Source organism: Apaloderma vittatum, unplaced genomic scaffold (genome assembly GCF_000703405.1).
Source record: "Apaloderma vittatum isolate BGI_N311 unplaced genomic scaffold, ASM70340v1 scaffold27792, whole genome shotgun sequence".
Classification (NCBI taxonomy): domain Eukaryota; kingdom Metazoa; phylum Chordata; class Aves; order Trogoniformes; family Trogonidae; genus Apaloderma; species Apaloderma vittatum.
In genome coordinates, this window is record NW_009702340.1 from 3586 (window position 1) to 28510 (window position 24925).

Below are 24925 nucleotides of genomic sequence, written 5' to 3' on the forward strand. Positions count from 1 at the left end.
AAGGAAAAGGGAAAGAAAATTCCTCTTTAAGTTACTTTCAACACTTCTGGGCCAGTTCTCACCACCCTTGTTTATGACAGTGATTCCAATAACCTCACACATGGGAACAGGCCTCCAAGGGATTGCTCAGATGAGTAAAGGTTGGGCCAGATCATGTCATTCAACCCCCACCATATTTCAAACCACGTTGACAACAAAAGTGGCGGCACTTTTTCAAGTTCTTTTGCTCCTTTTTTGCTCTGGAACTTCTCCTCCCCGCCCCGCACAAGCACAGCCACAGCTCTCAGAAAGTACTTGCCCTCAGCCACAAGTGCTTCTAAGTAGCTTCCTCAGCTCACTTACTTATCAGGAATCAGGAGCGATTTATGCTTTCCTGCTTGGGCTCTTAGAGAAAGAATATGTCAAAAGGGGTAGTGCAGCAACAGATGAACTGCCAGTGAAACAACAGGCTGACACCAGCATCACCAGGAACTAATAAACTCCTACTTTAGCTTTAACTGGAGGTATGACTACAGATTTTCTTGCATTCGCTGCAGTACTTTTGATTCGCTTTTTTTAATTTGAAAGGGTCTTGTGGTAACCATGAAACACTCCCAGTGTGGCTTCCTGTGTTAGAAAACAAAGTGTAACGTGGTATCAAAGCATGTAGTTGTTGCACAACCGTATTGCAGGGTTTCCTGGCTCTGCTTGCATTACAGACAGTCGTTCACCAGCTCAATTCATCTGTTACAGAAAGGATAAACTCAAGTTACTGCAGACCACTATACGATACCATTAAAAAGCTCTTAGGCCGATCTTCCTGGCCACATGTTCATTAGCGATGGCCAGAATCTGCATTTTGTTTGAGTGAGAAATTCCACTTTAAAAAACAGGTGTCCTTACACATAAGCCTACAGCTAGACCAACAGCTTGATTTGGCTTGCAGCGCAACATGCAACAAGGCAAAAGACCTGGGCTCAAAAGTACTCGTACTCCTCAGGCTGGCGAGGAGGAAGGTTAGCTAGCGCTGCATCAGCAGGAGCACCTCCAAGCAGTCACAGTGTTTTGCCACAGTGAAACTATTGTTCACTGAGGGAAAGATTTTTCACGGGATAAAACGGCAGCCCAGAATGCAGGGGCAGGTGAGACTGACCTGTGATCCCGACTCCCTGTTTGGGGGTGGTCAGAACCCCCTGGGCTTATGCCTTGGGCCGGGGTTTGGTGGGCGAGAGAAAGCCCAGGCTCAGATGCATGGGTTACCCTGCTGCAAAAAGACAATATATAATAGAAAGTCTAAGCCAAAGATGTTCATATCAGTTTTAACAACGAGGAAGACAAATGCCTATAGGGAAAGCAGTACAAATTAACTACATCCTTAGCAGAAGCCTTAGGTACGAGGGGTCACACAAAGGCAAGAGCAATACAATTTTTGGGAACTTCCCAATGTGATTGCAATCCTTCTGCCAGTGCTCCTTGTGAGAGCTGCAGAGCTCAAACCTTGCTTAGCACTCAAGAAATTTTCATTAAATGATAAATGGCACTAGTTTCTCATCTGGTGCTTGGCAGTATACATAACAACCCTTGTGCATAATATACGCATTTACTGCAGACTCATGCATATGTCAAATATTTTTGTAGGCAACTTGCATTCTGCACAAGGTATGGCACACATGAACCCAATCTTCTAGTGGTTAACTAAACTGCCTCTACTACTAACAGGAGATCAGTGTTACTCCTTTTCTTCCATCTCAACAAGTACGCTTCACTGGACTCTGCACAGATTGATTTTCCATGTGTTGAAAGGTCAGAATCGTTATTTGGAAAAATGCACGTTCCCTGGGACCTGTTTTAACACAAGCTCCCAATTAAACTGTCAGCTTATTCAGAAAACTCTCATTATCATTCCTGGATAACTCTGATTTTAATAGAAAACTTGTTTTATCAGGTCATTTCATCAACACTGTTTCTGAAAAGCTGCAGAAATGTTTGGCCTGTTGGCATTCCTTCTACGTGAACTGAACCATCTGCCTTTTGTAAAGAACACAAATCTTGTTTTAAATCATCTAGAAACAGTAAGCATGTCCCAAAAGAGCTTTAGCAGTCTGCTTAGAACTACATCCTTAGCAGAAGCCTTAGGACTCTGCACAGATTGATTTTCCATGTGTTGCCAACTGTTTCAAATAGATTTCAATATTCTGTATTTCTCAGATAAAGTAAAAAGGTAGATATGTCTGGGAAACGCTTCCATGTGTTCTGGGGCATCCTCAAAGCAGCTGGTGTTACTTTTGTTTTCCTAGATGAGTAAATGCTGGCCACAGCTAGATCATTCTCAGACAATTTTCCTTGCTCACCAAGGAAGTTCCCTCTCTAACCAGAGGCACTGTGAGCCCTTGGGCAATTCTCTCCCCTCCTCAGCAAACTGACACAGCATGTGGATCATTCCCTGGGAGCTCTCTTTCCAAGGGGCACCAGGCTTTCCAGGAGACTCAGACAAGCCATGTGGTCCTGAGCGGTCCAGGATAGACCTCACTGGGAGAAAGAGCATTTTCCTGCCTGGTAGATCTCTCTTAGGAACACACACACTGTGCTTCACCCCTAACAGGCTGCTGCACAGCCTGTGGGAAGTACAAGTCTCCACCCTCCAGCACCAGGGCTGCTGCTGGCTTGAGAGACCATAACGAGCAGCAAGAACAAAGCAGAGAAAAAGCCAGAAATTCAGGGGCACCTTTAAAAGAGAAAAAAATTTACAGGAAAAAAGATTTCCAACTCAAGCTCTGTCTCTCTGTCTATCCACTTACTTAGTGCTCCAAAGTTCCCAGAGCAAATATATAATATAGCAGTTGAGCAGCACAGGGGAAAAAATAGGCTCACTGAGGGTTTTTGCTTTTATTTTACTGAAAACAATACTCTTCACATGCAGTGACATTCACTCTAGGCTTTATCCTTTACGCACCAGTTCAGCCCCAGTGTACACCTCTGCTGAATGACAGAATAATGGTATCAATGATTTAAACTTTTTTAAAAATAAATTTTGTTTAAGAAATAGAAAAGCACAAGACACACTTTTAAAGAATAACGTGCAATCTCATATTCTTGGCAGTTTAGTCAGACTAATTTTGCTTTTATCAAATTGTCTCATGCAAGAAGAAAAGAAAACAAGCAAAATAATATTTCTGTAAGAATTTATCAGCAAAAAGACCAAGAGCCCGAGGGCACTTGACCGATAAACTCCTCCAAGGGTTTGAGGGCTAAAATTTCTGGTTCCATGTTGCCATTTTGACCATGCAATGTTATAATTGCAATGTGCATCCAATTGTTATTTCTGTAGCTTTTAACAGAGGGCCTTCTCTACGAACCTTTCTGAGCCTACTCACCTCAAGACAGTGCACTGCAGGTGGAAGAAAAGTTTCAGAACAAACTCAAAATCCCCAAACCGAAGAAAGCAGGGCCCAGAGAGGAGTCAGCATTATTAGTTTCCAGCAGGGTTGGTATCAAGCCCATTTGCCCACAGAGGTGCAAAGTTAATGCTATCAACACAGGGGAAGGGCACTGTCGTTGCCACCACGGTTGAAGAAGGGGCCATTCCTGAGTGGCGTAAGTGCTTGACAAGCCCAGAGATTCTGTTTCCAGCCATTCACCATTCATTCACAAAAGAAGACTGAACCAGCAGGCTTAAGTACATATGAAAGGCCCTCTCTCTGTGAGAAGGACAGCACACATGGGCTCTTCAGGAAATGTAACCAATAAATCAGTAAGAAAGCAACTCTAAGCCATAGTGGAAAGGTCTAGGGGATCAGTCGCTTGATGAGGACCCTCATTACCAACTCATTGCAGGGCTTGCTCAAGACTGGCTGTTTCGGCCTTACAACAATAAACTTCAGGGTACTCTCAAAGCAGAGAGATCTCCTAAAACCTGCAGGCAAGTATGCAGAGGTACAAATCTCTAACCCTGCAGTGGCCCAACCCAAGGTGAAGACAAGGGTAGGAAACAGGTTATCAGAAATTCAATATTGAACCAGGATACACTCAGCAATGGCAGTTTACTGTAGACAAATGCCTGCAGTGATGGTGCAGGCTGCCACCATCACTGGGAATTGCTATGGGAACGATAGTGAGGAAGCCTACATAAAAAAGAAAATTGATAGTTAATTTTTAAAGAATACATAAAAAGAGATTGAAATACATTAGCCAAACCATTTACCAGGTTATCAATCAGCAATCAGAATGGGCCACAGAGCAAATATGCAGCTGTCTACTTTTCAGTACTTTTAATCGCCATCTACAAAACACAAATATGAAAACTGTACTTTTTGGCTTTATTTTTATAAGTTCAGACTTACTCAGTTGAATTAGACCGTGGCCTAAATCTTTTGCCTCTGACTTTCTTTCTGTTTCCTCCTATATTACCTGAAAGAAATCAAAGGATAAAGACAGACAGTAAAACAACTTGAAACTCTTGATTTATCTCAGTCCAGCTAAACTTGACACTTAGACGATCTTTCTCTACTTTTGGCTGCAACTGTGCAGAGCAAAAAACTCCTTAATTCCAGCTTTCATTTGAGAAAATCACTAGACTTGAAGAAAAACACTAAACACTGCCTGATAAAATCACAGAAGCTGGCAAGAGTGAATAGATTTCCTCTTTTTCATGTTAGCTCACACTGGAGAAATGGGAGAAATAAATTGTTATTTCTAAGTGACAGAGCATTGTGCAAAGAAGCTAGCCGTGCAGGGTGCTGCTAAATCTCGATTCCAGGTTCATAACAATTAACACAATTTGAGGAGCCGTGCTGCTGTCCTAAGATCAGCTAAACTTCCATCAGAGCAGCAAAGGCCCAGAGGCTGGTTTCCACTGTGGCCAGCACAGAGGTTCACACTTACCTTGCCAAGAATTACTCCTAGGCCTCCCATTTTCACAAATGTCTGAAATATGTTTTGTGTCTGGGATCCTTTCACTCCAGGAATGAGATAATCCATTTGACCTGGAATAGGAGGGCTCAGATGCGGTTATTGTTAAGGGTATCGTCTCACATCAACGTTAGCTCAGCAGTTCAGAGAGTCACATTCCTGAGGCCGGTGACATAACACAGCCTAAGGTCTGTCTGCACTAACAGAGCACCCGGGATTTCTGGTTAAACCCTGCAGTTACACTTTGCAGCTGTCCCTGCAGCAGATCGGTTTGTCCACGTTCAAGAACCAAGCTTTAGCACTGCTTTCTCGCGTGTCTGCTGTGGAAAGCACGACCACCAGCCAGTGCACACCAGATCTCCTCTGGATTTGCAGCTGTGCCCCAGTTCTTAGCTGGAAGATGCCCTTCCCACAGTGCTCGTCTGAAGGGTTTTTTTGTCTCACAGTCAAGCACATCCCACCTGCAGGCTGCTCACTCCCTCCTCGTGCTGCTGCAGGAAAGCCTGAACTGCTTCCCTCACCCCACTGCTACAAGTCCCAGGGGCCCAGGAGCCTGTGGCGAGCATCCCCCCACCCACAGCTGGTAGCTCCAGTGGAGAGGTAACTCTGCCTCAGTTCTGCTAATTTTAAACCTTTGTTGTATTTTGTCAGCCTGTCACTGCAGTATACACTTCTACCGCTCCACTCAAAGCCAAAAACAGTCTTTACATCTAGGTGCTTGGTGCAAACTAAAGTTTATCTTTCCTCTTGTTTCCCCTCCAAGAGCCAGAGGTGTGTGTGGCGATGTCCAACACATGGGGTTTTGCAATAGGCTTCCTCCTGTTGAACTAGAACTGCTGCTCAGCTGTTTGCCATGAGATCTATAATTATTTCCAAAAGAGAAGAAAGCAAGAGGAAGCTGAAAACTGGTCACAATAAATGGGTTATTTATTACAAAGAAGATTGCTCAAAGGAACTATTTCTGTAGTTTCTAAGTCTGGATACTCTTACATTTTCCAGTCTCTGCTTTCTCTGGAGTGCAGGCATCAGAGATGCTCTTCAGTTTCCAGAAGACCAGGCTAATGACAGCCACAGTGAAGTAAGCCCGGGGTTTTGTTAATTCAAACTTAAATACAGCATGAAAGCTCTGAGAACCAACAGATCCACTGACAGATTTCTTAATCATTTCCTCCTGTTAAAGGTCTATTTTCAGATTCAGCAATGTCTTGCTATAAACTGGGTTTGGTGTTTATTGTATTTCATAATAGCAAGAGTTATTATAAATTTATGTTTTAACCCTTGAACATCTTCTGAATACCAACTAACACTTCATAGCGTCTTCCAGCACGGAGAAGCCCAGGCAGCTAATGGCCCAGTCACCCTAACATCGCCCAAGAGATACCACCCTTATCTGCACACAGAGCAAATCAAAACCAGCTTGGAAAGTAGGGAATAGTACTCTAGGAATTCAAATGGAAGGACTATGTCAGCTCCACCATAATGTTAATGGAATATTTGTCAGACTTCTTACTTTTCGAGACTTGACAGTGGCACAACATACCTGAACTGGTGGTGGGGAACAACAAAACTCTCTAGTACAGACAGACCTTAGAAACCATTAGCTTTTTGGAACAAATAAGAAACAGAGACAAATGAAAGAAATGAAGGATGAAAATAAACACAGATATTGAAAGAAACACATTCATTTTTAAAAGAACTTTTTTTGAACCTGCATACATAAAGCTATGAAAAGTTAATTTCCCAAGACTTTTTTCAAAATTTTATCCAAATGAGAAAAGATTCTCCAACATAAACAGTGCATCATTTAAAATTAATACTTGCTCTCTGAAAAAAAAATAATTTATCCCCTCACACATCTCAAAAGCTGAATTTAAAAATTACAGATCATTAATTAATCACTACTACAGTTTTTCCTAATAACATATTCATTAGAACAGACTGGATGAAGTTGCCTATTAGGATCAAGTTGCTATACCCAAATAACAAATGTCACTGCAAATGTATCCCTTCCACACATTTCTTTTTAATTTTTTTGAAACAACAGCAAAGAAAACGGCTCCATCAACTGCACAGTTATAGACTGCTCATTGAGACCAGAATTGAGAATATCAGTTTTCTTATGCAGTAGCTCAGGGTTCTCTATCGCTCCTACAACACAATGCTTCTTGTAAATTGTTTTTAAGTGCTAGCTAGAGATTTTCATAATTAAAGGCTCTCTAACTGCAGAGGGATGGTGAGCAGCGTGACCTAATGATCTCTGCAATTATACCTTATTCTCAATGCTTTTCATGAATTTTCCATTTTAAAATGTTGTTGAGGTTTTTTAAAGTAACTTGAACAATAGCAGAATTGCAAAAATCTGATCCAGGGCAAAATCTAATGTCCTCCTTGGTTACTCATACAAGGAAGCACAAAATGACAGAAGGTCTTTGTAGAACTATATGCTACAACAACATTCGGTGACCATTTAGTATACTAGTCTAGCAAGTGGAACTAAACGCAAGCACCATCACCTTTAATGTGAGACAGCAAGAATATTATTCAGAAGTCTAGGTCACCTCAGAAAATTCATGACACTGACAATTAAAGATATAAAAATAACATTTATATTGAACAGTTAATGTTTATAACTATTATTGAAGCAAGACAGTGTTCCTTTTCTTTGATTACATGATCATGATTTTTAAAACTGTGGGTGTTTTATTTATTTTTTGAGCCAGAAATTATTATTACATTCTACTTGAAAACAATTCTCAAGCAGGGAGATGATGAAAATTTGATTAGCCGAAAATTGGCTTACAGTGCAAAACTTGTTTTTTCTAGCCTATTTGCCATAATTAGCAGCTCAGGGCACATGAGAAAAATCAGTAATCAAAGCACAAAGGATGCTATTTCAAACATTCCACAAAGAAAGAAGAAAGAATCAAACCTGCTGCAAAACAATGAAATGTTCTGACTAATGGAATAATGGGTGATGGAACAGGTAGAAATCTGAAAATGCGACAGAAAAGCAGACCTCTTCTTAGAACTAGATGCAGAGTTTGTGCTGACTCCAGGAGGCATGTCGCTATAAAAAGAGTCGGCCTCTCCAGGCTTTTTTACATAATCTCCCTGGGGTATTTGTCTAAAGCATAATAAACATTGTAGAGTCAGAAAACATGACAGGCACCAGCACGCACACAAACATGCACAAATATTAGTTTAAAAGAAAGAGGCAAGGCTAACGATCCTTGAGGAAACTGCTACCACACAGAATAAACCTATTAATAAATAATTCAACCGTCTGAGAGAAAACTCCTGCATACTTTTGATATGTGCAGAAAAGTGGATTGTGTGGTTTTGGTAGGGGAAAACAAGAAACATTTCACTGATAAACTCTGATCATAGTTTGCAAAGTGAAGAGTTTGTGGGTTTGAGACATTGGATAACCAAGTTCAGACATTTCAAATGGTTCATCGCTCTGGTTGTGAAAAGCATGCCCAGGCGCAGCACCACTACTGCAGCCTGAGCTGAATGCATGCCTGGATCAAAAGTTGTTCAGGAAACTGAATGCGTTTTTCCTTCTGCTTTCCACTTAATTTTTGTGATCCTTACTGAATTCTTGAGTAGCAACCTGTTGATTTGTTTAAACCTCAGAGGAGAAGATCCTCCAGTTTATTAACTGTTCTCTTGTGCAGGGGACCTAACGCCAGTGTCAGAGGTTCTCAGCTTCTCCCAATTACCAAAATAGATTCAATCTGCCAAGACACATAGAAATGCCACATGCTTCTGACAATAGTTTATCCTTTTCCATTACTAGAAGCTCAGTTTTGATGCACAAAATTATCTATGCATTAGAAAGTCCTAATTAAGTTATACAACCTTTTTTACATATGGTGAATTCATTTCCAGCCAAAAGGCTTGTGCAGATATCACAGTCACAGTTCCACCAAGTTGAAAAATCCTCCCTAGTACAAGTGCCTACTTTGAATGTTGGCTGTATCATACTACCAGCAACGTAGTTACCTATTCAGTCTGCATTTTCCAAGGCCTTTTTGCTTCAGTCTGCCCCTATTAAGATGCGCGTTCATCAGAGGGTTGATTCATATTCCTATAGTGTCCAACTATAGACCTGGTCTGTGCTCCCTTCACTCAACATATGAATTTCTAATGCTCCTGAAGTATTTAAAATAGATAATTATATGGCTCATAAATCATTAGTATAATGCAGTACTTCCCCACTATTTCTTCTAACACCTCTTGAGTCTTGATTCTTGTCCCATTCTTCAGTTACTACATCATTATATTCAGAGGTGACTCAGTGTGCGCAGCTCCGCTTCCCAGGGTTCCTCCAACAAACTGTCCTCTCATTAACCCCTCAGAAATGACTTCTCCCATGTAGCTGTGCCCTTTAGGCTGCACCATCACAGCTGGCAGCATCCTTGTTAATTCATTGTTTTTATTATTTTCAGTTTACTCAATTCAGTTGCTTCGTACTACCAACTATTATTCCTTCTCAAAAATACCTCAATGGCTTGTTTTCATCTTTTTTTAAGGACTAATTGTGAACAACTAAATAAAAGTAAGAAAAGGACACTCTGGTGGATGTCTGGTTTTTTCCATTTATAAAGCACTCCTCGTACATATTCAAAATTATTCTACTTAGAAGTCTGCGTACACAACTTCATTTTCTGCATCTTCAAAACCCTCAGGTTATGCTGGTCTCCTATCTGTCCGTGCCCACTGACACAGCTGCAGACTGACTGCATATTTATGACTCTCTGTCCATCTTCTATTTTCTGGAGATAAGGGAATTTGAAAAAGTTATTCACTAATATTCCAGTGCAAACATGTATGCGGTCATCTCTTTCCGTATTTTGAAGTTCTGGCTGCTCTGTCCTCAGCCGACACCAAACACCCACAGTAGAGTGACTTGATCACTATGTTAGTCTGTGTTTGTAGATACATCCTGTACCACTAAGCAGCCATAAACCCTGGAATTCTGCCCGTAAGGCTTGTCTTCAATAGCTTTGCCTTTTTTCTGCTACCGTTCCTGCCACCTGTCTGACCTTGTAGTACACAACCCGCATTCGGTGGAGCTCTTCTGCTTTTTGCAAGTATTTTGAGCCTGGCAGAGAAAGCAGGCAGGGCAAATGGAGAACAAGCACAACAGACAGCGGTAACAAACAAAGCGGCAGCTGGGACCAGGAGGTGGTGATACAGGCAGAAAACAGGAGAATTTGAGAAACCGTCTTATCTGTGGGGGACCGGGAGAGGAAGGAGCCAACTCCTTCCAGAAAACGAGTCTGACAAGCAAATGACTGATGAAAGGGAGGTGGTCTTCCAGGAGCCAAACCAGGAATTGTTTGGGTTTTGCCCACAAGATGCAAAGGGTGAAAATTCAGCCGTGTGCTGAAGGTGGTACTGTGCTTTAGCTACACATCAATCAAGCAGGGAGGAAGGAAGGAATGGACTCTTCATTGGCACAGCAATTTAAATGCATTGTATTTTTAACTGCAAAGAAGCTCCAGGAATGAATTCATCTCAGAAGGTTCCTGAACATCATGTTAATATTAATTATTCAATTCTCAGCCTCTCAATAACACTTTCATCTCTAATAGCAGATTTTCAGTCTCTCTTATGGGAAATATTCTCCTGTTTTCCTAAATAAAATGGCCTATCTCAGAAGTAAACATTATATTTGCTCCTGAGGCCAGTGAAATCAGTATTTCAAGCAATGCCTTTATAGAAAAAATATTTTATATATTCAAGTAAATATTCTTTAAAATATGCTAAGTCATCACTATATTTTCCTTATAGAAAATACAGCAATTATTATATTTTTTTATAGCACATAAATGAGAAAGAGAGAAGAAAAGCTATTTTCAGAACTTTCTAACATACATTCTATTACTTTTACCACATACCTCTGTCTTCTATAGTTCCTTTCAATACAAACAGAAGAGAAAGAAAGAAGAATGAGTTATCAGTATGCAGATATATATGGCCAGTAAGAGAAAAAAAATGCGGAATTAAAATTTGCTCAAAATAGAACATGCTTCTGAAATTAACACACTAAATCAGAATAAACAAGGAAAATACATTCATGTTGATGGCTAAAGTCAGTGCTGATTTGGAGGTGCAGTTCACGATGAGTTTAAGCCTATTCACTGTGAAGCTGCTAATGAAATGTGCACTCTTGCCTTCCCTTTCCAAAAACTAAACCCACTGGCTAGATGTGATCTCAAACTGAGCCCCTGACTTCTGGAGTTGTACCCAAACCAGAAGTCCAGATTTTCCGACACTGCCAGAAGCTGAGGGTCATAGACCACGACCGCAAAACCTACCCTTTTACTATCCTAATCTTCATGCTTTTTTCCAAAGGCTTCTCTCCCTACGTACTTCTGAGCTGCCCTCAGCCTACCTCAGTCTAAGAAACCAGCAGGGGATGTTCCAGTTTGTTATGCCAAACCACTGGGGACGTGTCTCAGCCACAGCGCTGCCCGCAGCTGAACCTGCCCTGCCCTCCAAGAACGCCACGCTCCTGCCGAGGAAGGACTTCAAGAGCCCATCTCACCCAAACACAGGTGCAAAAAAACTAAACCCTCGTGGGTTTTTTAGAATAAACTCACAAAAGGAGAAAAACTGAAAAGGATCGGTCAGACTTAAATAATCTATTTTGCTTCTCAGTGAGCAGAACACTGACAGCTCTATATCAGGAGAGAACTTGCACCTTATTTGCAAATTACACATCTCTCTCTCTCTCTCCTATCGAAAAACATGCCTGAATTAATTTCAGGTTAAGCTGAGTGAATATACACATCTTGCTAAATTTATTTTGTCATTAGGAGAGATTCATAATTGAATCAGACTGCATTCTTGTATTTCTTTTGTCAGATACAGTGAAATCATAATCTGATCACCTATGAAAAAAAAGAAAATAACTAAATAATAAATAAATTTCAAACCTGGATCAAGCTCTCCAAAACCACATACCGTGTAAGAACTGCTTGAAAAGTGCTAATGTTATAAAAATGTCAGTGTATAAACATAATCCAATCTGGATTTTTTAGATTATGTTTGAATTGTGCTTTTCATAACAAAAAAAACTATTGGATGAAATAAACATACTTTTAACTGTATTAAGAAGAACACAATTTACTTACTTGTAACCCCAACCAGTTATTCCTAAAACGAGAGCCAACACTAAAATGGTGCCAGCAATAGCCCCTATTATTATATTTGTGCTAACGACACCTGGAAACACAAGAAAGGGGAAAATATACAGGATTTTAGAAAAAAAATATACAAACCCAGTAAATGCACTGTCTTTCAAAACCTGCTTGGACAAGTTGCACTAGGCTGATTAACTGTAACCAGTGATATAATTGTTATGTATAGCATGGCCATAAAAAGGTCATTTGTAAATTAAGCTTTGACTTCTGCATCAATTTCCCTTTCCTGACCACTGGCTACTTAGGAAAGCTGTGCCAGGTACGCCAATATAACGTTATCAATACTAAACTGTTGTAGCTTACACACTCATAGCCTGCCAGGTAAACATGTGCTTACATTGGAATAATTGACTTTTTTTTTTTGATTTTGCTCAAATCCCTGGAAGATAATAAAACAAGGTTTTATAATGAAAAACATTCACACACTCATTTTTCCACAACAGATCTTTCTCTTGTATACAAGACTAAAGATGAATAAAAACTTACACTCAAAAAATGTAGAAGCCTAAAATTTGCATGGCAACATTCTGCATACTTGCCAATTAATAAGAAAATTACTCTACAAATAAAAACAGTCATGTAAATAATACTACCTTTCCACTGAGGTATGAAAAGTCTTAGCAACATTTTGCTTGCCTTAATCTGTCAATACACTTAATAAGGCCACTCAGATGACTGGGAAAAGTAAGAGACAAGCAAGGCAAAACCAGGCACGCTGGTACCAGTCCCAAGACGGGTACTGAGTGCTCGTGAGCAGCATCACTCATATCCAGCCCCGGTGTAAGACCTCAGTGACAGACCCTGAGTGCTTTTGCTGGGGAAAGAAGGGAAGGGAACAAAGCTCCTAATGGTGCATCATGTCGCTTGCTAACCAAAATAGTAGGAAATCTAGTTGTGCTTAACGAACCTTCCTCAAATCCAAGCTTTTCCAGTTATTTGTAAAAGTTAGAACAACGTACCTTTATTCATGGCATCTTTATCAAAATATATATCATCTTTGATATGAGAACTGCAGTCCTCTCCTCCCCAGAAACGGTCACAGACACACTTTATTTCATTGCTACAAACCTGCAGCCAAAAGTGTAGCTCAGAATGAAATCATAAAATCAGTCTATTTCCATAATTAATATCAACTGTATAGGTCATTCATAAAGCACTGATTTTGACTGCCTGCAAAATTTTGCATAACATTTTTCATATACTGCAATTCTTTAATTTACGTATTAGATATAAATGTATCATTATACTTTATATACAAATATATGTAACATACATTAAGTGCATTAATATCTTTTTAATGTAATATATTTAATAGATACATTTTATAATTGCTTTGGGAGACTCTGAACCTCAATTATTTTGTTTTGTTCAAAATATAACAAAATGATTAATTTCAGATGAAAAAAGGGAGTTTTGATGTAATGTAAAAGATACAAGATGTTATGAGAGAACAACTCCTTTGATCTCAGCTCAGCCATAGAGACCTGGACACTGTTTTAAACTGTGTGAGGAACAATGAGACTCCCCAGGGCCACAGAAAAGCCACAGGTTATGTACTGAGTGGAGAAAATGCCACTAGTCAAGAGTCAGTTCACTGCCCTCTTCTCTAGAGCAAAGAAACTCCAAGCCAACACAATCCAACACCTTTATGTGACTTCTGCCACAATACAAAGGAATTTAAAAGAGTATCTGGAAGAACAGAGATCCAAGTTTCTCAGTTCTTAGACCGTTATATTCTCCAGTATGTTGCCTGAGGAAATACCAATTGCATTAGCAGAAGAGGTAGCAAAAGAACAGATTGATAAAGTTTTTGCAAAACTAATATATACTTACTGTGATTTATTGTTTAAGAAGCCTTGACTGGTATGCATTATGTTTATTTATATGATTCCTCCCCCTTTCATTTTGAGAAGCTTCTCCAGTATAAAGACTTCTAGAGTCACACGGCTGGCTTCCTAAAAAGTCTAGCTAGCACACTACACAACGCCAGATACTCAGCAAAAACTGAAAAAAGGATTAAAGAGTACAAGCACATACACCGTGTCCGGAGCAGATTTGGCTGTCTGTGGTGCCTGGGCAGGTACTGAAGTTGAAGGCCTCGGTGGGGAGGCAGCGATGCTCAAGACACACCATGTCTGGCCCACACGGCGTCCCGTTCTCCACATAGCCCAGGTCCGTCTCCTCATCTAGCTTCACGTGGCCACCACTAAAAGATAACCAAGAGGACCCTGGAGAGTTGTGCTGTGGTTAGAGCGGATTGCTTGAGAAACTGGGCTCTGGGCTGCTGCCTTCATTTCTGTATGTGTTATATGATGCACAGGACCAAGGAGGAGTAAGTATTGGCTTATTTATCTCACTGGCTCTAACAAGAAACAAACCAAAATGTGGTGCATCTACATCAAACAAATGTAACAGTGAAAAAGACCATTTTTCCCTGTGTAAGAGCGTGTTGGACAAAACATTCAGTTTATTTGTGTAGGACTTTGTTTCAGCTTAACAGTTGTGTGAAGCTATGAGAACACACTAGGTCTGTAATTTGGAATGAGCTAACATATGGCAACATACGAAGCTGCCAGTTAGCTTTGGCAGTGCAGGCCCATGTCTAAGCATTTTGAGTACTTTAAGTACTTCACAAACATTAAAGAATCTAAAATCAAGAGGCCAGAGAAAAGCATTACGTCTCTACGGGCAAAATTAACTACTACATAGAGGAGACTGCAAAACAGTTGTGCTCCCCACACGCAATCAAGATCCTGAACCTTAACAAAAGCTGAGTTAGAACAATGGTTATTTGTTAATAGGTGAAAAAAATAACGGAAACAGTTGTCCTCCACTTAGGAATGAGAAAGCTGCTTTTCCATGCAAGACAGATATTGATTTTGTCTGTTCTGTTTTCAGGATTTTCAGTTACCTGCAATTGTAGACTTTTCCAAACTGCAAGATTGATGATGTGATTTCGCCATCCAGTTCTCCAAGTCTAGGCACACTGGATATATTGGAGCACAGAAGGTATCCACAAAGCACATCCCTGCATTGAGAAAATTCAATGAAAATGGATGATCAAAAAAATGTGGTTTTTCTTCATTTGCTTTGTAGGGTGTTTGGTTTTCCTTGCTTTTCTCCCCTGACAGTAACTTCCATAAATAATGCCTTGTTTCAAGTTTAGACTGGGAACAGTCTTTTTTAAGAGGTATTATCAAAAATGCTCTGAGTAATAGCAAGCAGGACACTGTCAAGAACAAAAAACAGCAAATTGATTTAATATTCTATTAAGATACAGTTTTAATATTCTATAAAGATACAGTAAATGGCCCATAGAAGAGAAGCAATAGGTACTAGCTTTAAACAAACTCTCATATGACACATTTGTAATGGAGCTAGAGACACTAAATTTAATTCAACTTGAACTGAAAGGACTTCACAACTCGTGTGCACTGTTTGGCCTATTACTGAGTATTTTTTTACTTGAGCAATTGTAATGTAACCATAGTAAGATTATCAAATCTGCACAGAAAGGTGAGAAAGGACATTTGTTCATCTGTGGACAGGACTAAAATTCAAATGATATTGACATAGTACAGAACTCATCTGATAAAACAGGGTGCAGTTTGATAAGGACTGGCAAAAAGTTCAGAAAGAGGCAGAAATAATCAACTGTAAAAATACAGAATGTGAAACAATGGTTTAGGCAGCAACATGCAGAAAAAGATGTGGAAGGTTACAAGACAATGAAAACTTAGCAATGCAGTGCAGAGCCTACAAGGTGAACCACGCTGAGATGCGAAACCTCAAGCTGCTCTCCTCTGCACTGCTGAGCCTCATCAGAAGTACCAGGAACACTTTTGGACCAAATGCTCCCAAGGCTCAGATGGTGCTCTCTTATCAGAGATCATCTCCTCTCAACATTCCTCTCCCTCCAGAATTTCCAGCACTAACATCTGCAGAAGAAGGCCAGGAGAAGTCTGTTCTGTACAAAGGCTTTTTTGAGCCACTCCATGACAGCTAGAGAACTACATCAGGCATAAAAATCTCACATTGGTTGTTTTCTAAATGGATCAACTTACTGTTTATTGCACTGTATCCAAGAGTCCTTGTCTCTTCCACAGTTTCCTTTCTCAGTCCCTTCAATGTTCAGTTTCTCATAGCAGTACCTGTCAGCAGCTGTCACTTCTAAAAACAGAAACAAATCTCTTTTAAGGTGATGAAGACTTCAAAGAAGTCAGGTCCTGGGAAAGGGTGATGCACAATTAAAGCAAGCGGAGCTTCCCAGTCTGTGAACTGTCGCACCAGTGGTCTGCAGGTGGCCTGGTAAACTCTGCACACTGTTCTCATTGAGAAGTTTTATGTTGGCACCACAGGACCAGTTTAAGATTTTGTTCAGATTGACCAGGGTTTATTGGTCAAAAATGTCCAGATGTTTATTGGTCCACTGAAATAAATCAATATGAGTATGGACTTCCTAGGTGGTTATTGAGGAGAAGTTAAACTTCAGAATAATCACCAGTAAGTTAACCAACACTGGAGAAAATGCTGCAAAAAAGGATGGAAAGACAAATTAAGAGGCAAGAGGTGGAGGGACATATAGTCCGATCTGTTTTTAATGGTTTTGCGTATGTCTTTTCCACAATATTTCTCAGCTAAGATAATCTTCCAAGCCACAATAGCAATGACCAACTTAGAAGCCATAACATTCACTCACTTTCACCCCAGATATATTTACACTGCCGGTCCCTGGTTTTACATCTTCCTCCAAAACAAATACCCTAGAAAGAAAGATACGAAGTTTCAAATAACTCTTATTTTCCAAAATATGCATTTGTTTAATGCACAGATTTGTCACATGCTTTGTACTGAGGTAAATTATATGTGATTCTACTTTCTGTTCATTTAAATGCTAAACTCCAAAATATAACTAGCACTCAACATGCAGGAATGTCAGCAGAACCATCCCAGGTGACTTCCAATGATCTTAAATCAAAAATCTACAAAAACCAATCTTTAAAAGCAGAGAGAATGTAAAACAAATTGAAGTGCTAATTACCTGCTTATTATCACATGAATATCCATCCATTTTATGAATATTGGGAGAACACTATAGGAAGAGAAAATAACTAATAGATCATAGATCAAACAAGCATGGAAGAAAAGTATACAACAAAAGTCATGTGGAAAATTATTTCAGTATCCCGCTGTTTTTTTTCCAGTATCAGCAATTTTAATACCGTTTTATATAGTAAGTTGTATAAAAATTGTAACATTCACAGTGACTGAGGTAGTTTTCTTTCACCTCTTGGAAAATATAAAAATCACCTGACTTGAATTTCCTGTGCAGTTCTCTGCAATATCACAATCATTCACTGCTTCTCGGCACAAAACCCCTTTAGGTTCAAACTGAAAAAGAAAAAAAGGACAGAAAATCAGTGTCTTGGTTTCTCCACATCTTGCCTTAAATGCAATGCTTCCTTAGAGTTTTAATTTTAAAAATGCAAAATATTCCTGTGCTGACTGAAGTGGGAAGATTTTCCTTCCCCAGTGCAGACACTTCAGCAGTCACTGGTGCGTGCGGTACCACTCTGTGAGACAAGACACCCCCTCCCAAGTGCATCAAGTGCAGGGCCGAGCAGGACAGGCACTCTCCCGGGACACGGGACCTCTGAGGTTTACCAAATCAACACTGCAGTGACTTGCAGCGTTATCTTGACCAGGTCATTGTGCCTTTTTGCAAGAATTTTACTCTTCAGAACAGAGACCGTGATCCTGATCTTCTCTCTAGGGATGAAGGACGCTGCAAAAATCTAAGTATAAACGCTACAGACATTACAATGTCCCATTACTGTTGTAGAACAGAAATTATTAATAAATGTTCTGAATTCTGTACAGCTTTCTCAGCCTTTGGCTTATCATTTTCCTCCCAGTCTCTGGAAACATGCAGACAGACAGGACTGTTGTCGGAGATACTACAGGATGCTGGGATGTACATTCACCATGTTTGCAATCCCTCCTTCACTCTGCTTTCAGGTAGGAGATTATAGGGGAAGGTAACCCCAAATTTGGGAATTGTTATACACGCTCTTTCGAGTTGTCCTGATTAACACTACCTCGGGACAAGCGTTTTGCAAAACTCTGCCTTTCTCTTCATGGGATCATGCTTTTCACTCTGTATGTAGATAAACCTCTGTCTCAATTGCAGAAATAATGTAGGTAGACAGAAGCTTAATTTTTTTCTGGTAAGTCTTTAACATGGTGCCTGTGTGACTTGGATACTTGTACAAAATTCACCCACAAGAGCAACCTGCTAATTTTTTACATTATATTAAAAAATGCAAAGTGTTTAGTGAAATGTGATCTGTTCCAGCATAACCTGTGCTTTTTCTTTTTTTTAACATTAGGATAAGCACAAAGTCAAGAGTGTGGTCCACAGTTATTACTAATTTCCTCCTAAGAATATTAAAACCTCAAATGTCCACAGACAAAGATAAAAATATCACATAGTACACTACACTTCTAATAAAATTAATAGTAATAATCATTACTACTAAATGAGCACAAACAACTATTTAAGACATATTAGCTGGGCTCCCTTACAGTCAAGACTTGGCTAAACCCCCTTTTACTATTTACTGATGTATCAGGAAGAATACCTTACAGTTTACGTAGGGCTTGATTCTCTTTACTCAACAGGATTTCAGTCAGTCCAAGCATAAGGACACACAAGCAGACCTAACTAAAACCAAAGTCAGGTGTCTTTTAGATGAACACTTCCCAATAATTCTGCTAGTCATGTGTTTTGTGGGGTTTTTTTTACTATATCCTTCTCTTAGGCTCTCTGTGGTACAATTCTCCCATCCAGTTTTACAGGGCAAATCAAAAGCAACACGTAAGGTATTGCGAGCGGCATGGGAGTAAAGATGTATATGTTTAAACAAGGACATCTAAAGAAATCTCGTGGAACTTCCACCCGATCCAAACTTGTCTGAAACTAGAAGGCTTTAATTCACCTCTGCATTTGATCACAGTCCCTGCCCCAGGAAGCCAAGCCTAAAAGACAAAGAACCTCCCGGACAAACTGTTTTTCAGCCAATTTTTAAATTAATCACAAGGTCAGCAAGCAAAAGGACATGAGCTGAGGTGCCTGTGGACACCTGGACGCGTTCCCACCAGGACGCCACAGTGAAGGTCACTGCCCTTACCCGGCACTTCCGGCAGCAAAGCCCGTTGCTGCACTGGGAACCCGCCGTGAGGGTGCACGTATTGCAGCACTCTCCTCCTTCGCTGGCACACTCCTGAGGAACACATACACTTATAACAGAATACATGGGAAAAGCACATGAGCTTTCTTATTACTTCTTGTCTTAGTATGCTACCTGAATAGATTTTTAACCAGACTTTTAGGCACCTGGAGGAAGATAAAGGCATGCGCTGAGGGGCATGAAGCTGCTGTTTCCTATGGAATATAGGAAATAATTTTTCTAACTTCACAGTGTCAATCAGTAAATACTGACATTTTAACACTGAACAGAGCCATGTTCCCTTCTAGGAAAATATTTTCTTTAACACCTTTTAAGGCGTAATTCTGCACAGGTAGCTCTAACTATTGCTCTTCGGAATTTATGCAGTGATAAAACAAAAAGCTTACTCACATCATGTCAAACATGATGGAAAAAGGTAAGAAATGATAAAACCTTTGATGAAGGATCTTAACATTGCCTGTCTTCCTCCACTTAATGTCAGTGGCAGTGACGGGCAGCACCAAGGCCTGGAGAACCTAGTTTTTATTTTAAAGTACATTGCACTTACTGCTATCGTCCCACAGTCACACTCTTCTCCATCTTCCACAAAGCCATTGCCACATTCGGGAGGATCCAGAAGCTATGGGGTAAAATCAGAAATCAAAAGGCATATCTCTCCTAAGGGAATCATTGTCATATTTACTCTGTACATATTTACTCTGGTTTTTTAGCTAGCATTCAAAATGCATTAACTGAAAAAACAGTACCCATGCTCAGAGAGAAGCAAACTAGAAAAAATAAACAAAACGTGCAGAGAATGAACAATGCTATGAATTAATTCAGCAATACTGCTGAGTCAGATGGCGCCTTCTGTGGATGAGTGCCATTTTTACAGGAGAAAGTGTGACGATAAAGGAAAAAATGCAAACCAACATGATATTTTTATTATGACAGGAGTTGCAACTGCTGTTGTTCTGGAATTCAAGTGATGAGGGCTCAACTTCTCCGAGGTTGAAGCCTGCATTATAACTTCAGAAGGGATAGCCATAAAAAATTGTCCTTTGGTAGCATGTGGCTCAGGAATGCATGGAAAGAGGAGAGGCTGGGTTTCTTTGTCAGTTTCTGTTGTAGTTGGATGCTTTTTTCCTTCCCTTTTCATCTACCACAGTTGGGAACTTTCAGCAATTTTCCGTAAGTATGTGTCATAGGCAGATGAGAAAGTACAGCTGGTGAGGCTTCCTCCCTTTTCCCTTCAGGCTCCCAGCTAAACTGTAACTTAAAATGTCTAAATCTATCTATTTGTAGCAGTACTTTCCCAGAGGGAAGACTCATTCACCAATTTTTACATAGGATCCATGCTAATGCTCTCTCCTAATGGACACTTATACTCTGTTCATTCCAGTTTCACTGTTTCTGTTTTCCTAAAAATTCTAAGGATAGCTCTTTAAAAAAAAAATAAAATGTTGGGATTTTTTTGTTTTCCTTTGGGCATAAGAAAACTCAGTAGTAGCTTTTATTACATAAATGATAAGGCATCTGAGTGCCAAGAGAAGGCTGAGACCAAAGTTTTGCAGCTTGCCCTCTGACTTCTCCAATTAAACTAGGATCATTCCAGAAATCACTCTGCTTACGAGCCATCTGCACAAGTACATCGTCCGTGGTGCAGAATGAATTTCTCTCCAGCTGCTGCCTTTCTGCCAGTAGCCCACAGGATGGAGCATCACCCTTCCTGCTTCCTTGTGCCACAAACCAGCCTGAGGCTCATGGCACAGGCTGTCAGCTTTTATTAGATCCCCCAATTCAAATGGAAATTTGACTGCAGCATGAAATGCATACATAGTATTTACCACTGAATGTAAGCAAGCAATTATCTTCTGGAGTTATTAAAGAGTTGTTAAAACTGCTCGTTTTCTACGTATTTTTGAGACACCTTAATTTCTTTAGCTAGTGACAAGTAGATAGCAGTTACAGAAGGTCCTGCCTTAAAACATTGTGCCAATTTGCTACAGTACATAGGGACAGTTAAATTTGAAGTAGAAGAAAAAACAAATAAAAAATGAAAAGCAAATTGGATACCTTTCCCCCAAAAGTCATAGAATTCATATATTCATTTGAAAAGAGCATATGCTCAATATGCTCCAGCAATCATTGATGTAATTTTCAGGATCGCAGCTGATCTTACAGTGGAGCACTGTCGAACGCTGCACCTTGTCACATCAGTTTTCCTTTATTTCACATTTTTGAAAAGTAAAAGTAAGTTTGTTTCACCATCCTTGCCAGAAAACAACTGGTTTTGATAGCCTTGTGAATTAGACAGACATCCATTGACAATAACTTTAAGCCAACCCAAATAACTACGTAAAAGAATCTAAATCACCCTGACTTCTACATCTAACTTTCACATTTCCATATGTCATTAGAAAAAGTTTTAAATGCTGCCAGACTAAGCTCCGAGGAGAGTAACTGTGGTTTTTTTTTTTCCCAAGTGAAAAATGTGTAAATGAACATAATCACTAAAATAAGCCCAAGTAACACACATTACGCTATGGAAACAATTCACTCAGGAAAGAAACAAAACCACCAATATCTCTCTCCACCTTTACTAAGATGAGTAAAAGCAAACTTCTAAAATGCAGATGCATTTTAAAGAATGAGAAATCTTGTGTCCTATTACCAAATTTTCCTTCCACTTTCAATAATACATGCTTCTATGAACAGGAGACCTTTGGGAGAGAAGCAGATTCAGCATATCCAGATTTGATGCCTTCTCTCCCCTTCTCTAACATGTACTGAAATTTTGTGGTTGTCAGAAGATGCACTTTTTCTCAGTTCCTCCAGGAGGAATGTGCATCATTCCAGAACTGACTTTATCTTTTACATGTGACCACCTCAGCTACCAAGTCTTTTTTCCCACATTGGACTGTCTGTCTCCCTTAGTCTCTTTCCTTTGCTTGTTGAAAGCCTCCCATTAAATAGAGGATAACATTGATTACATATAGAAGGAGAGTCAAGATCATTATCCTAATTATTTTATATTTTAACACATGCTTCAGTAAATGGAGCAGAAATATACTGAAACCCCGCTGCAAATTCTCCATTGTAGAAGTGCTTGCATCTCGGCTGGAGTTTCTTTAGCCTGGTTTTGTATTTGCCCTCCTTAAATGTGTCAGTTAATCATTTCATACTCTTTGCACCCTTCACATGAATCTACCTGTTTAGTGGGCTAAAATTGAGACAAGAGAAGCAAAGAAAGGCAAATACTGTCTGAATAAATATTCCCCACTTCTCCTACAGCAAGACTTCTGACTTCATACTTTAAAGGCAAATTTGGAGGGGCTGGTTCAGTCATTTAAGTGGGTCCCAATGCTTTTGTAGCTCTCCTGCCCCCGAGCCTTAGGAAGGTGTCAAGGGTTAGGGCTGGACCGGCCACTGAGCGCTGACAGATCCTATCTGAGAGGCTGTTCAGCACAAGGCATGGCTGTGCAAAGTCACCCGTACTGGCCCGGAAGGAGCTAACAGAGGGCTAAGATGATCCCAGCATTTGTCACCAGGCACATTACTGCCCCAGCCCATGCAGTTCAAGGGACGACAGACCCTGGTGACAGTGATGGGGACCACATGAGCAGCACCTGGGGAATGAGGAGTGTGTCTGGTGCCCAGCAGCCACATGAACTAAAATCAGCTACTTTCACTCATATGTCACTAGAAAATTTAGAACTTAGAGAGAACCAGGTGTTATTTTTCCTAATATTATTATTTTCATTCTTCTTGGTTTCATCTAAATTAGAAATAGGATAGAAATAATACTCAATAATAAGGTAATGCTTACTTTGGTTGGTTTGTTGAAAAGGCAAGCTCCACCTCCATTGTTTAAAAATTCATGATACTCTTCAATATCACACTTGGAGAACTTGCTTGGAAGATAATAGCTGCACAGAAATAATGTAGCACGATTAGTTTCTATGATGCATTTTACACTCTATTTTCTTTTTTCAAAAGAAAAACCACACTGTCCAGAATCAGAGTGACTACCTGCTTGTAACTCTTATCTAATTTGTAAATCATTTTAGTAAATGACAAAGAACTTTCAACAATGACACAGAGATCATGGCAAGTGAGAGGTCTAAAACATTTCACTAAGTCATTTCATGCCAAGTACCAGAGGTCTTATTACACAGTGTGTAGTTCTCACAAACATGACCTGTCCCACTAACAGGCCTGATCTCAAGAATACATTTATTTCTTTCCATTCATACTGCAAGAGACAAAAGATTGTTCATAGCTCATTTCCTTCTGAAATGAAATTGCTCTCCTGGCCCACAGAAATTTTTATAATAGAGTTATGTCACTTTAAAACATGCTTGTAACAAATATCAGCTGACATCTCATCTTCCTCTCTTATTTGCCCTGCTGAATAAATTTCATTTGAGTACAGAGTGCCAACCTAAGGCACAGTGCACCACATAAAAACAATACGATGCAGAGAATCTTTGCATGGATCCTTTCCACAAGGAAAGAATTTTTCTCAAAGTAACTGATGTAATCGTTATATTTAGGTCCTTAGTCATGAAAATACTTATGCTTCAAGCAGATTTTGGAGTCTCAAAGGCTTTCCTGTATCAGCTCATCAATGGATAAAAACAATATTAGTAGAAGTGCTATACAAAATAATCCTGCTTTGCTGGGACTGATGGCTTGCAAAACGTAATTGGCCTTTTTCATCTCTGCTTTTTATGATTTAGATCTAAAGAATACGGAGAATGTGGGATCTGGCAGCCTTCATCAACAAGCTAGGTAAATACAAGGGGGTTTTTGTGTACTTAATTATTTGAAAGTTTTGGATTTCAGATAAAGAATTTAAAGACCATTAGATAAGGAATCACTTTTACAAGAATTAAGAATGCTTCTCAGATTGGCTTTTTAACATATTAAAAATCAGAAAAATCTTACCTAGTATGTTTTTAAGTAGACAAGGTGAAAAAGGCACACATTCACACTTCCAAAGAGCTTTGAATGCAATATGCTTCAGTGTTCAAAATTGTTCTGAACACAACGCTATTGTGAAAATTTGCAAGTCCATTTGAAATTAGTTTTAAAATTTGGAGCACTGTCCATATCTAAAAGGTCTGATCCTACACTTGCTGATTCGCTAGTGGTTAGATAAAATCTCTCCAGTGACACTACCTATGGGTATAAGCACACTCGACCTCCAGAGGGAGTAGTTTTTTTAACAATATCACGCAAACTGGGGGAAAAAAGATGATACAGATTCCAACAGAAACACCGAAAACGAGACTTAAGAAATTTGGTAATAGAATTTCAGGAATTAGGATGTATCCTTGCTTGTTCCCACAAGCCAGTAGCAAACTTGCTGGAGAAAAACAGCTCATCATGCTTCTGTTTCTTTGCAATGACCTGGCTTGGCCGTCAAGCCACGTGTTTTGCAAGTTAAACCAGCAGACACAAAAAATCCTCACACATCCTCCCGTTAACTTGCTTATTCTCAAATTTCTTTGAAAGTGTCTTTTCTGTGTGTGTTGTACAGCTAAAACCTGACTTTCTGAACAAATGATTCAAAGAAAATATTCTGCTGAA

The 24925-nt window shown here is 39.7% G+C and overlaps 1 protein-coding gene across 1 annotated transcript in view; it reads right to left on the reverse strand.

The window, feature by feature from the left end:
• Positions 1-1065: 1065 nt before the first annotated feature.
• Positions 1066-24925, reverse strand: part of ADAM22 (ADAM metallopeptidase domain 22) — a 40714-nt gene continuing 16854 nt past the window's right edge. Inside the window, exons 11-26 of the mRNA XM_009864243.1 lie at positions 23160-23259; positions 19899-19970; positions 19292-19384; positions 17412-17492; positions 17143-17193; positions 16801-16864; positions 16166-16271; positions 15013-15129; positions 14139-14307; positions 13061-13169; positions 12033-12123; positions 10794-10811; positions 7904-8011; positions 4861-4961; positions 4320-4386; positions 1066-1132 (exon numbers count right to left, since the gene is read on the reverse strand). Coding sequence (XP_009862545.1) covers positions 1066-1132; positions 4320-4386; positions 4861-4961; positions 7904-8011; positions 10794-10811; positions 12033-12123; positions 13061-13169; positions 14139-14307; positions 15013-15129; positions 16166-16271; positions 16801-16864; positions 17143-17193; positions 17412-17492; positions 19292-19384; positions 19899-19970; positions 23160-23259 — 1414 coding nt within the window. The remainder of the gene's footprint in view (positions 1133-4319; positions 4387-4860; positions 4962-7903; positions 8012-10793; positions 10812-12032; positions 12124-13060; positions 13170-14138; positions 14308-15012; positions 15130-16165; positions 16272-16800; positions 16865-17142; positions 17194-17411; positions 17493-19291; positions 19385-19898; positions 19971-23159; positions 23260-24925) is intronic.